Source organism: Spinacia oleracea, chromosome 3 (genome assembly GCF_020520425.1).
Source record: "Spinacia oleracea cultivar Varoflay chromosome 3, BTI_SOV_V1, whole genome shotgun sequence".
NCBI classification, from domain to species: Eukaryota; Viridiplantae; Streptophyta; class Magnoliopsida; order Caryophyllales; family Amaranthaceae; genus Spinacia; species Spinacia oleracea.
This window is the reverse complement of record NC_079489.1, coordinates 61197869-61211115: the sequence shown is the minus strand read 5'-3', so window position 1 is coordinate 61211115 and position 13247 is coordinate 61197869. Positions and strand designations below refer to the sequence as shown.

Sequence of the window (13247 nt, the reverse complement as noted above, 5' to 3'; positions counted from 1 at the left end):
GTACATCTAATGTACCAAATTCGATGTTCTGGCTACATTTAATGTACCAAATCGAAGTTCTGTTACGACATGAAAACGTACCAAAGTCAAAGTTCTGGTTAAATGCATTGTACCAAACTTGAATTTAGGACTACATGAACTGTACCAAAGCCAAGTTGGCAAATGTCATACTCATACCAAAGTTGACAAATGACATATACCAAAGTTGACAAATGTCGTATACCAAAGTTGACCTGCATTTCACTACCTGTGTGCATTTCACTACTTGTGTTCATTTATCTGATTGATTTCATACATAACTACAAATCAGGGATCTTAATTGGCGCATAAATATCTTATTTCTACCTGGATTCCTTTAAAACAAAAGACCCCTTAGTTCACAGTAGAAATATAAACATACAACATCAAATGTTTGGTCATAAACTAACTTCCACACAAACTTCCAAACTAACTTCCAAACTAAGTACCAGAATTCAAATGCAACATAGTTGCCGAAATACATCCAAAATACATCCAAATTACATCCAAAAACTTAAGTTCAAGCACGTAAACACGGTCTACACACGGACTTGCCTCCCAGAAATAAGGTCGTACACCTCAGGTCTCCTCACATTCAACTCGCACAAGATGTCATCAACAGCAAGTGATACCCTTGCATCCTCTATTGCACCCTGATGATGATAGCAAATAAATATGATAGCATTACTACAGGACTATTGTTTTCAAGAACACACACAACTAAACACATGGAACTAAATGAACGTACCGGTTGGAATGTGGGAGAAATTTTGTTGCGTTGGACTATGTCCTTTATCCATGCTAGCATTACAACACAACTTGACACACTGCATTACAGTGATCAAACCATATAATCCTTATATAAACAAACCAACTTATATTTACGCGAAGCGATTGCGTTGGGTTACTTACTCATCGCTTGGTGGGACAGAAACAAGGTCAACCCCCCATCCACTCAGTCCATCCTTTACCCATGACTCGTCTTTAGAGTAAAACAGGGTGTCCAAGTACTTGAACTACAAGAATAACAAGTCAATCATATGTATGAAATGTATGCGATAATTATTAAATGTTTTTAGATACAATCATTACCATGTGGCTAATCAGACGACCGTGCTCAGACAAAGGCTCGTCTGATGTAGGATCAAGGACCCAAATCCGCTTATCCTTCATGGATAATGCAACACAATACCAACGTGTGTGCGGTGGAAGTGTGAAGTACATGTGCAACACGGGTACTACAACCTGGCATGAATTGCAAAATAGATACGATAAGTTAAATGGTAAATTAAAAATTTACCAATAATTATCACAAATGTATTTAATTTAGAATGCGATGTTATCTCACATACCACAAACATTTCCCGAATGACGAGGTTTTCAAAGGGGGCACCGAATGGGGCTACAAGAGACTGAGGGGGTTCGTTTGTTTGTACCTTAACCTGCCACAATTAGAAGGTGTACTAATTACCTCAAGATACGTTTACAAAAAAATTATCAGATCATGATAACATAGATGAGAAATACGTCTGAAAACTAACCCCGAAACCAGGTTCAAGCATTACACTTCGTCCTCTACCGGCACCCAATTCTGCCTTCCACCTGCTAGTATACATCTTACTAGCCACTTTGACGTATTCTATCCCCGCATACTCATCCATTGCTACCATTCGATACATCTGATATTTGCTTAGACATAAACCATCGAACTCAATCAACTCTGGTCCTTCATCCCTGCATATATTGATCAATTGAAGGATAATCAACTGTCGTATTCCAAGTTAAAACTTGTAAACATTAACAAAATACAAATACATTAATAATCATAATTTACTAAAAAGTTTGACATTTACTTGCTATTTCCCTGGCACTCCTTGATGAAAGCAACCAATTCCTTCTCCATATCAGTACGACTCTTCCGGGAGCTCCTAAGAGGTGAAACTCCCTTTAAAATTTCAGTGGTGATTACCTGTGCAATTTGGATATGTATATAACCCAACATTAAAATTATCTAAGATAAGTATATCTTGGATTGTTCATTCACAGTAGTGTAAGAAAATGTACCGGCTTCTGAGCAGGAGATTGTACTTCAGTCTGTAGCGTGGTCATAGATTTCGTAGGGACAGAACAATCAGAGGAAGAGGGAGCCATAAATCCAAGAACATCTGAGGTAACCGCAGAAGAAGGACCAGGGGTTATAGGATCACTCACCAAAACTGGAGAGACTGAAGTGGAAGGAGGAGGGAACCCAAAGCCTCGGGTGCCAATACCCCGAGCTGAACCAAAGGCCGGTGCAAAACCCACCGGCGACGGAACTCCAAACTGCTGTGCAGTGGCCGTAGGAATTGTGGTCGGCCTCATTGTCTGCGTACCTCCGAGAGCAGGGCAAACAGCCACACCACCCACACTACCACCACTTGTACCTCCACTTTGAGTGTCCTTCAACCCACTATCTTGTTCCCTCACCCCTACTATTCTTGACAAATCAAGTTTCATACTTCTTAAAACCTCTCCTTGGTTGTGCATTTGCTCCTCGATTCTCTCAAATCGGCTTGTTAAAACATTCAGAACCTATATACAAATTTCAATCACACAATCAGAATATCTAGTGCGCGCGCGGGACAGAAGCCAGAAACTTATAAACTAATCAACTAATAATCTAATTAAACCAAATTGGATTAGAAACAATAGATTAAACCTCTTTTGCAATGTAGGAACCCCGCATATCTCTTGGCAATCGAGGATGGTGTCTCTCGCCGTAAGCAACATCAACAGACTGGTTGTGGAACATCAAAATAAAACATCAGTCCATATATGAATGAATCATTATACTGCTGAATCACTACTAACACAACAGAAATTTTTGGTATTCCATCTCACCTGAGTTCTTCCATAGTCACCTCCAGCTTTCTTGTCTGCCTCTATCAGGGCATCCACATCAGATTGGGACCACACAGCCACCCTCGGCATAACACACCATTGCCTAGGAACAACATTCAGGTGGTCCAGGTAGAACACCTACAACATTAACCAACTTGCTTCAGAATCAAATAAGAGCTTTGCAAAATTATACACAATAAATAAAAATATTTTCAGTTATACCAACCGTCAAAAATAGGCTGCAGCCCCCCAATCCAGAAACAACTCCATGCTGATCAAACTGATGTGCAAACATTTTGCACCATATCTTTAGCCACTCTAAACAGAACGTGCACCAATCATATGAATTTGACTCCGGTGCTACCGATGCGGCAGGTAACAACCTTCCCGCCAAGGTAAACCCGTCTGTGCTTGGGCACAACACCAGCTCCAGTATAACAATCATAAAGGCTATTCTAAATTCAAATTCCTCCTCTCTTGTTACAATTGGGACAATAGTAGCCACCGCCTTACCCTGTCCATCCCTCATCCCAACTGCAAATTCCCAAGCTTTCTGAACAGAAACCCCACCACTATCCCCATACATCTGAACAATATGGTCTGCTATATTCCTATGGCGTGTGTCTAGGTTTCCATTAAGAGATGGTACAGGCTGAGTACCCATAGGCAGCCCCAAAACACAGTTAAATTGGATGGGATCCAGGCTGAATTCCATATCGCCCCCACCATAAAACACCCCATTAGCACCATCTACCCTGGTCACTAACCAGTAGGCAAATTCTGGGGACAGGTTGCGCAGTTTCACGGTGAGGAGGGCTCCAAACCCCATTTTTCTAACTAAATCCCTTCGACTGTCATCCAACAGTGACACCAACTTTGAAAACACCTCAATCCTATCATTCTCATGCATGCCTTTCCTCAGCCTGGTGGACACAACAGTCTCCGATTTTTTCACCTGAGCACCTACACTCAACTAAGATGCATACAACAATGCCCACTAAATCAAAACCATGTAAGAATTGATCATAAACATTTGTTCTGATTAATTTTCAATCACAAAATAGATATCCATGAAATAGGTAGTTAACAATTCAACAAACCATCGGTCTAATAGTAGTGGTTAAGTTATGAATACTAACGACGTCCTCGTCATCGTTGCTCTCTGTACGTGGCTCCTCCTCTCCACTAGTCTCCGCATCATAGACTTTTCTCTTCTTTCCACTGGAAGAACCTTCCACTGCCTTTAGTCCACATGCAGTTGTTCTCTACACACACAACACAACAAGTTTACTTATGTCTGAATATTAAAAATAGAATTGGATTAGAATTGGATTCTTCTATTTAATACAATAGCATTCTTGTACTAATTACCGTTCGTGCTCCTGCCCTTGTAGACACGCCTTTTCCCTTAACAACGTCTTCCTCTGTTTTTTTCTCCTTTGGAAGTGGAGCATTACGTTTACCCATTTTCCTAAAAAATTATAAAACTTAATGACTACAATAACAACGTAAACTAAACACAAGAAATTCACAACATTCCAAAACTTCACACTGCAATTACTTTTAAAATGCACACATATAAACATCCACACATAATTAGACCAGTAATTAGACCCAGTTTGGTACAAATCTACCAATCCAAATCTCATTTGCGATACCAAACTGTCAAACACTTTCAGTACCATTTTAGGATCAATATAAAATTATGATCCTTTTTAAAAATAATTCTATATTTTAAGTACTATTCTCCATATTATCAACACTATTTTTAACAAATTTCCAAAATTTAGGCGACATCAAATATACCAAATTTGTTCAAATATCAAAACCCAGTTACAAAACAACCATTATTCATACTCCTAATTCCACCAACAGCCTACAAAACCCTAAACAAATATTAAAAAACGATTATTAATAAACGAACTAAAACATGCAGCAATTAAACCAGAAACCCTAACTAACTGAAAGCCAGAAATTCTTAAAATTAGACGACTTTAACAATTAGGATTACAATCCTAAACCCTCCAATAAGCCTAAATACATTAACTTTTTAAATTTTCGATTTGGGTTTTAGGGTTTTACCTCTTGATGACAAATAATTCTTCCTCCAGCGCAATTGCTTTTCACGAATTCACCAAATTAACGAACAATCCTAGCTCGTCTTGAAAATGGAGGTGTGAATTTTTTGCCCAAAATTCCCGAAATCTGAATTTCTTGCTCGTCTTGACTGCAGGAGGAGCACGAGGAAGAAGGACTGCTTTGAAGGAGGAGAGAGAATAACAAGGAGGAGAGAGACAATGTGAGTATTAAATACCTCAAATTCAAAATTTTTGAAATCTGAAATTTTTGCCAGCAATGAATAACGGAGTCCGTTATTTCCAAGTGGGCCTCTCTCTTTTTACGGTGAAAATACCATAATGCCCCACTTGTGTCCAGATTGGACACAAGCCATTATGGAGCAACACTTCCTCGTTTCAACGCACGTATCGGATAGCCGCTGCGCCATCCTCTACGGGACCTAGCTAGTATCAACAACTTCCCATCCTGTTCTCAAACTCTTTTCCCAAAAGTTTTCATTCCCACGAACCAAGTCATCAACTGTGTTTCTCACTCCCAAATTCCAAGTTTCTAACCCATTGGCACAACGAAATTCAATTAATTGGAACAAATTCGAAACCCTAACCGCCATTTCCGAACCTTGACATGCTACCAATCCTTCCCCATTTACCTTTTTAATGGAGAATAGCTACTCGGTATCACCCAATCTATTTGATCAAGTTCAGATCTTGTTGAAGAAAGAAGCTGGCTTTGATTCTATCAACCTTAATGATCACTCACTTGATTCTCCACCATCGTCATTTTTCGAAGAAGCTGTCGCTGGATCAAAGCCCTCCTCTGATGCTTTGCGATGTAAGAACTGCAGCGGAGAGCTATTGCGAGGGTCGGATTCTATAATTTGTGTATATTGTGGGCATGCGCGGCAGCAAGATTTTTTTCGTCAGCCGATTTCTTTCAAAAATTCCTTCGCGTTTCAGTGGTTTTTGAAGTCTCTTGATTTGGATGGATTCGTAAGTAAACATTCTGTTTTCTTTCCATTAATTTTTGCTAGGCGTTGACTTGTTTTTGTACTACATTGTTTGTAATTTTGTTTTGTGGAAACCGTATTTTGAATATGTAGTTATGATTGAATATGGGGTTGCAGGAAAGTGTTGGGATACCGGTTAGAGATAATCAATTTGGGGATAGAGGGCGGAGTTCGATCAAGGAGGACGAAATCACGTTATCGGATTTCCTTAATCTCCAGCTAAAGTGGTCTGATGATTCAAGAGAATTTGGTGTGGAATCTGAAGAACGGCTTCCTGGGAAAAGTTATTTGAGTTTAATTGGTGTAGATATAGAGGATATTTCAGGTCAGGAAAGTATTGATAATGGTTTTATTGTTCGCAATGAACATGTGGTGGTGAGTCGAAAATTTGGAAATGAAGAAAGTGGAATTTCAGGAAAGAGGAGTCTTAGTTTGTTTGAAAATACGCAGTTTACTGAGGCTGCTTCCAAGTCTGGCGAGGGTGAGAATACCGAGTCCTTTTCTGATTGGGGAGCGGAGTTTCAATCTGCCGTCCTAGAGTCTGGATCTGAGAAATCAGCCAATAGCTTACTTTCTGATGCTCTTTCAGGAAGTATGACTATTTCTAGTGACAATCTTTGGAGTAACTTGGAGTCTGTACAACCTTTCAACATTAGGGTATCTGACGGGAATATCTTGGTTGAAGGTGGTGGAAAGGCCACTGAACCAGTTGATCCCTCTTTTGATTGGTCACCAGCAAATGAACAACCTACCATGTTGGACAATTCCCCTAATATTGAGAAAAGAGATGGTGATGATTCTTTTTGTGACTGGGGGGACTTTAGGATGTCTATAAATGATAGTATTACTCAAAGCGAACCAAGCAGTGCAGCTGTGACTGGTACTGATAGTAGCAGTAGACTCTTTACTTCTGACCAATTTGATAATTTCACTGGTTTTGTGGTTTCAAAAAGCATCCAATTCCCGACCGATTCTTTTAAAGGGCCTGATAATGCCTGGAACAGTTTTACAACATCAAGTACTAGAGGAGATATTCAATCGCAGATCAACAGCGATAAGACAGAGGAGCATGCTGGTATAGGTGATCCAGCAATGGATGGAGAAAATGATCTTGCTCCGTTGGATGTTACTTACTTTGAACACGAAGGTATCAATGTTGAAAGGACCCAGAATAAGATATCTGATCTAGGTGATTCAATCGGGTCATGGAATAATGATGTACACTTAGGTATTGTAGGTGGACTTGATCAGTTGCAAGGCAGAGAAAGCAAGTCACCTGCAAGTAGGACTACCAATAACCTTCATAATTCATTTGACTTGTGGAATGATTTTAAGGGTTCTGACAATCAACACCAAGCAATTACTAAAGAAGAAGCTGATAACAAAATATCAACTGAAGATGTAAGCAGATGTGATGAATGGAATGATTTTGCTGGACCTAGTGTTGGGAAAAAGGATCAGCAAGCCAGCAACCTAGAAGTGGTAGATCGGAAGGGAAATGGTAATCAAAGTGATTCATTGGCTTTGTGGAACGATAACTCGCATGATGCATGGAGTGATTTTGCAGGACGTGGTGTTTTTGACAGTAAGCCGATTAGTAATGATATTTCAGCTGTGGTATGGAATGACTTTTCAAGTATAATAGCAAGTGATGCAAATCAAACTCAAAGTAGCGACACAAGAAACTCTGAAAATCAAGCAGCACCCGAGAATGATAACCCATTTAGTTCATGGAGTGATTTCCGGAGCTCGGGAACTCATACAGGAAATGGGTTTTTGGGACCGGATGATAACAACGCTAATTCAGATCAAATCAGCTTCCAGAAAGATCCTAACAGCCTAATAAAGGTTGAGGGCAATAGCACATTCAGTTCATCGGGTGATATTGGGGGCTCAACATCCATTTTAGAACCGCAACTGCAAGCTGCAGTAGCAGGATCTCCTGAAAATATATTGAGCAGTGGAGATGGTTATTTGTTTTCAGGATTTAGTAACAGTGGCAAACAATTTATTAGTCAACCAGACAATCAACTCCGGTTTGATGGAGTTGCAATACATAATGGAGAATCTGCTCCTGAAAGTGATGATCCATTTGGTGCATGGTCTGATTTTACGAGTTCAAGTAATATGCAAGCAAATCTTAGTAGCTCAGCGAATGCACCTGATGACAAAGAAGCTGTTAAAGGTGATCTGTTTGATGCATGGAATGTAATCGTTAGCTCCCCCAATATGGTAACTGGTAAAGACACCAATGTCACAATGGTAAACACACCAGAATTAAATCATTTCAGCCCCAATATGAAGTCACAATATGCGGGGCCTAACAGATCGATTCCCTTGGATCTAAATGTTGGAATGTTCACTCACCAAAATGGTTCTGCACCAGATGGATTTTCACCACCTGAAGGTCCTGATTTGGTTAGGTAAGTGTGCTGCGATTTATCATCTTTATAGCGTCATTCTGTGTTGGTTTCTCTAATGTCTTGTCCCTTTCTTTTAACTTTGAGATTATGATTTATGACCATGCCTTAATTTTTTGAGTTACACTAGCCCATATGTTATATCGAAAGATGTTTGTACTAGTTGTTTCTCTAGTTTCATTTTGTGCATTAGTGTGAATCCCTCTCCCCTCCCCCGCCCCCCCCCCCTCCATGTGGGACCCGCTCCTTGTATTGTGAATATGTCCTCTTTACATAGATCACTGATAGACTATTCTGTTGGTCGTACTTCCATTTATAATTATTACCAAGTATTAGGTGTAGCAATCTTTTGAGAGGCTTTTCTGTTGCTGTCACAATCTGTTTGATCACTGTAACAATGCATCAAAATGTATGAATTGTATAGTGCAAATTTTATGATATACTTCGTATATACTTTTGATTTACCACGTTTAATAGTTTGGGGAAATTAGCTTACAACTAGTATTAAAGCCAATCAAACATGATATCTATATGTCCTGTTCAAGATCTGAAAATTTGACCTGATTTCTATTTTATTATCGGAACTAGAATTACTGGACATCCCAAGATCCATTGGGTTTCCCGTACAGAAATTTTGTCTTGACGATTGACATTGAGGAGCTCTGTTTCCGGACTCTGCATTTTTGCTGTCATTCAGATCCGACAACTTGCTCTCGGACACGGCTAAGAAGTTGACCCATCAATCTTTAACAAAAAGGAATGATTCTTTAGGGCTTTTAGTCGCCATAGCCAGACAACTCCACTGTTGTGTAAATGGCCGGGTAGTGGCCAAATAGACGAGTAAGGCGGAGGAGAGAGAAAACCCTTAACTCCTTTTCTCTCTTTGATTTTTTTTCTGTTTGTGTTTCTCTCTATTCACTGTCTCTCTCTTCACTGTTCCCTCTTCAACTCTTTTCTTTCTTTCTTTTTTTTAATATTTTTAACTTTTATCTTCATCCTCTACTTCTACAATCTGGAAAGTGTTGGTAGTCACGTGGGCCCCACTACCCTTGTTTTTCTTTTCTTTTCTTTTTACTTAACTTTTTCTTTTAAAAATTACTCCCTTCGTATTTTTTGAGAAGTTACATGTTCACTGGCACAAAGATTAAAAAAGGTGAGTTGATTTTCTTATAATAATAATGATGCAACTAGAATAGTGGGCAATAAAAAAAATACTTCATCTGTTTGTTTTTACTCGCAACATTAGTCATTTTCACGCATGCCAATGTACAACTTTGATCATTAATATCTTTAAGAAAAAATGATAAAAAGTTTATATTTTGAAAATACACATTGAGACGAATCTAACAAAATCCCATATGACTATGTTTTATCTTACATATAAATCACCAACAATAGGCAAAATAGAATATATGAATAGTGTAAAAAATATAAACGTTGCGAGTAATTAAAAAATGGAGGAAGTATAAGAAAAGAAAGTGGTGTGAATAATTTAATCAAAGAAAAAGGAAGTAAACTCATGGACAATTGTTTATAAGTGAGACCCATGAGAAAGTGAGAAATAACAAACAATGGAGGGGAGTGGGGACTTTGTGTGTAATATTTTAATATTTTAATGTGGCGGAGATGCGCATGTTACATTGGATGTGTGGGCATATAAGAAATGATCGTTTGAGTAATGAGATTATTAGGAAGAAAGTAGGGTTGCACTGATTGATTTTAAGATGATGGAAAATCGTTTAAGATGGTTTGGGCATGTAAGCAGAAGATCAAGTGATGCCTTGGTTGGCAAAGTGATAGAATTGCAAGGGGTAGGGGAAGACCTAAGAAAACCTGGAGGAAGGTGATTGAGCATGATATGAGCCTACTTGGGATTGAGGAAAATATGGCGTTGGATAGGACAGAGTGGTTGAAAATTTATTAGAAACTGTTATATTATTTTAGAACAATTGCTTGATACTCCTTCCGTATTTTAAAAAGAGATACACTTTGACCGGCATATAATTTTAGAAGAGTGAGTTGAATTTATTAAAATAAGATGAAAGTGGGGTAGTGGGTGAATTATTTATTATAGTAAAATGATGATGTGAGTAAGTGTAGGGACCACAAGAAAGAGAGAAATATTAATATAATTTGAAGTGGGGACCAAAACATGTCAAAAAAGGAAAGTGTATTTTTAAAATACGACCGTTTAAGGAAGGTGTATCTCTTTTTAAAATACAGAGGGAGTACCATGAGGGTTGTTTCAGCTAACTCACTTTTCAATTTTACCCATTTCTTAATCGGGGCTGTTTGGTTCTTATAGGAGAAAGAGAAATGAAATAAGAAAGGGAAGAAGGGGATAAAAACAAGAAAGTGAACTTAATTATTTTGTTTGGTTCTAAGGTGGCTAAAATCATTAATGAAATATATTTGTTTGGTTATATTTACAGACAATATAAAGCCCATCCTTCTCCATTTGCTTCTAACAACTCCGTATTTCCACCTCAACTTCCATTTTACTACCTTCATCCTCCTCCCCCATGTATGATTACATGAGGTAAGCATGTGTACATATTTGTGACTAACTTACTAAATGCTTTGCGAAAAAGTTCACTTTTAGAGAGCCATGATATGTCCTTCATGTTGCTTGAGTTTCTTGCTGCCAGTGAATTTGAACAGCGAAAAACTTTAAATTGGAGAAAAACAAAATTCTAAAGAAAGTAGGATAAATGATTGGAACTAACATGCTTTCAAATGTGCTTTTATGTAAGTTAAATCTAGGAGTGTGACTGGGAATGAAATTACTGGCATCATGCTTGTCATTATTGTAATGTTTTGATTCAGTTGCATCTCTTTGCTTTGTGCCTAATTAAAGATATACTTTTTATTTAGAAGTTACTAGTATGATAGCTGCCAAGGGTTCTTAGAAAATGCTCTTCTATTACTAGTATGATAGCGCCAAGGCTGGACAGAAGATAAACCCAGAATTGAGAGAGTATATTTAAACAGCTTGTAGAATATATGCTTCTGCCATTATCCTATTATATGTGTTGTTTTGCAAGTTCATTACTCTATGCCTAAACCTTTTCCAGGGAAAAAAAAAAACCCTCTGTTTGGATATATATTTGATGTCCGAAAAAAAGGTTACATTTCCTAAAATTAAAATATATTTATGGTAATATTTCCTATTGTTAAGGAGGTTTTCAGTAAACCATGGTTAATCTCTAGTTAGTAGAGGTGAGGATAATCCTTGTTTTTATTAGATAAGTTGGAGTGAAGATTTTGACGTTTGTGAGCTGGCTGACTAGTACGGTCTGTATAGGTCTATACTATGAAGTTTGGAGTTTAGAGTTGGATTTGAGTTATGTCTAGTGTCTACAACTCTACATCTATTGGCCTCTGTCTTTACACATGAACCAAAGTGAATGTTTACATTGATATACTGTATAAGTTTATTTGATGGAATTGAATCTGGAAAGAGCTCAGCTAATGAATATCAGTTTTACTGTTTTGTAGGAGCCAACGTGGTGATGTTAATAGTGATTGTTACGTTGATGGAATGAACCTAAGTGAAAGTAGCTCGAAGGAAGCATTAAATGTTATGTCTGTTGCCGAGACTTTGATCTCAGAGATGCACGATTTATCCTTCATGCTTGAAAGCAGCCTCTCCATTCCAAACAGTGGTAGATGATAACATCACATATGTGCCTACTTGTACCAGATGCATGATTCGAGCTTTTTATCGTCTCTCTGCATTGTATGACCTTTTGTATGTATTGGCTTGATCTAATTTTGAACGTCGTGGGATATTTCTGAAATTAAACCGCACCTTAATTGGCCTAGGAATGGGTTTCTACTCCATTATGATGCCATCAACGGTACTAGGGCCATAAAATATGTACTGTGATTTATTGGTGGTTACTACATCTCGTTGTGGGAACCAACTTTTCGCCCCACAGAGGCATCGACCCACCCAAAGCAACTGAAACAGAAAGAGGGGAACTTAGCCTCACCCAAAAGGTGGTTGTTCAAGGTCAGTCGAAATTAGCTCCGATGACGACGCGTGGACAGTTGAGTCCAACTAAAGGAGGAAAACCAAATCCTCTTGTAAAATAAAGATGGTGAGTGTGGTGTATTTTATTTGAGGGAGTGGTGAAGTTTAACCCCTGTACATTAGAGGCTTTGGTACACAAATTTGAAGTATTTGCAACATTATATTAGGACTTTGACTTTTTTTTCCTCATTAATGTAATTCTTGGGAATGACCAAAAGCAATTTGTGAATTAACAAACTTTCAATCTTTTAGCTTTTTTCAATTATAATAATCATATTAAAAAATAAAAAAATAGATTTCAAATCACACGAGTCATAGGTTAGTGTTTAATTAAAAATAAATATTTCTAAAAAATAAAAAAGAGATTTCAAATCACATGAGTCATAGGTTAGAATTTTATTCATTTAAGATCAACTATTATTCATTTGAGAATTACCAATCTTTGGATCTAGCCAACTACGTCATTGGTCATTACCAGAACAAAAAAATAATGTTTGCATCTAGCCAACTACGTCATTGGTCATTACCACATATTGAAAATGAACAAAAACTTGAAATTGAATAAGCGATGAGCTAATGAATAAAAATTAAAACGTATAGAACTTGAAAATGAATAAACGATTTGAAAATGAACAAAAACTTGAAATTGAATAAGTGAGCTAAATGAATAAAAATTAAAACGTATAGAACTTGAAAATGAATAAACGAGCAGATGTATCACCCATAAAGTGCTACTTTATAATCTATGGAAGCACTTTACCCCCTTTATGTAACAGTTTTTCGGTGTTACCTGAAGTTAATTATGTAC

At 37.8% G+C, this 13247-nt stretch overlaps 2 protein-coding genes across 5 annotated transcripts; one reads left to right on the top strand and one right to left on the bottom strand.

Moving 5' to 3' along the window:
• Positions 1 to 319: 319 nt before the first annotated feature.
• On the bottom strand, positions 320 to 5307 carry LOC110798802 (uncharacterized). Of its 4 annotated transcripts, XM_056840369.1 has the most exons (15): positions 4981 to 5307; positions 4270 to 4369; positions 3999 to 4163; positions 3125 to 3871; positions 2899 to 3036; positions 2717 to 2794; positions 2230 to 2589; positions 2083 to 2112; positions 1872 to 1987; positions 1560 to 1752; positions 1371 to 1460; positions 1111 to 1263; positions 931 to 1034; positions 767 to 845; positions 320 to 671 (listed from the first exon to the last, which is right to left on the bottom strand). In XM_056840369.1, exons 2-15 carry the CDS (start codon positions 4363 to 4365, stop codon positions 558 to 560), a joined length of 2463 nt encoding a protein of 820 aa, XP_056696347.1. In that variant the 5' UTR covers positions 4366 to 4369; positions 4981 to 5307; the 3' UTR covers positions 320 to 557. The 4 variants fall into 4 exon arrangements, with proteins under 4 accessions (XP_056696347.1, XP_056696345.1, XP_056696346.1 ...); XM_056840367.1 differs by having other exon boundaries at positions 2083 to 2589; positions 4981 to 5303; XM_056840368.1 differs by having other exon boundaries at positions 2083 to 2589; positions 4038 to 4163; positions 4981 to 5303.
• A 67-nt stretch (positions 5308 to 5374) lies between these two features.
• On the top strand, positions 5375 to 12683 carry LOC110804623 (uncharacterized). The gene is made up of 3 exons (XM_022010223.2): positions 5375 to 5966; positions 6101 to 8406; positions 11902 to 12683. Exons 1-3 carry the CDS (start codon positions 5634 to 5636, stop codon positions 12074 to 12076), a joined length of 2814 nt encoding a protein of 937 aa, XP_021865915.2. The 5' UTR covers positions 5375 to 5633; the 3' UTR covers positions 12077 to 12683.
• The last annotated feature ends 564 nt before the right edge of the window (positions 12684 to 13247 follow it).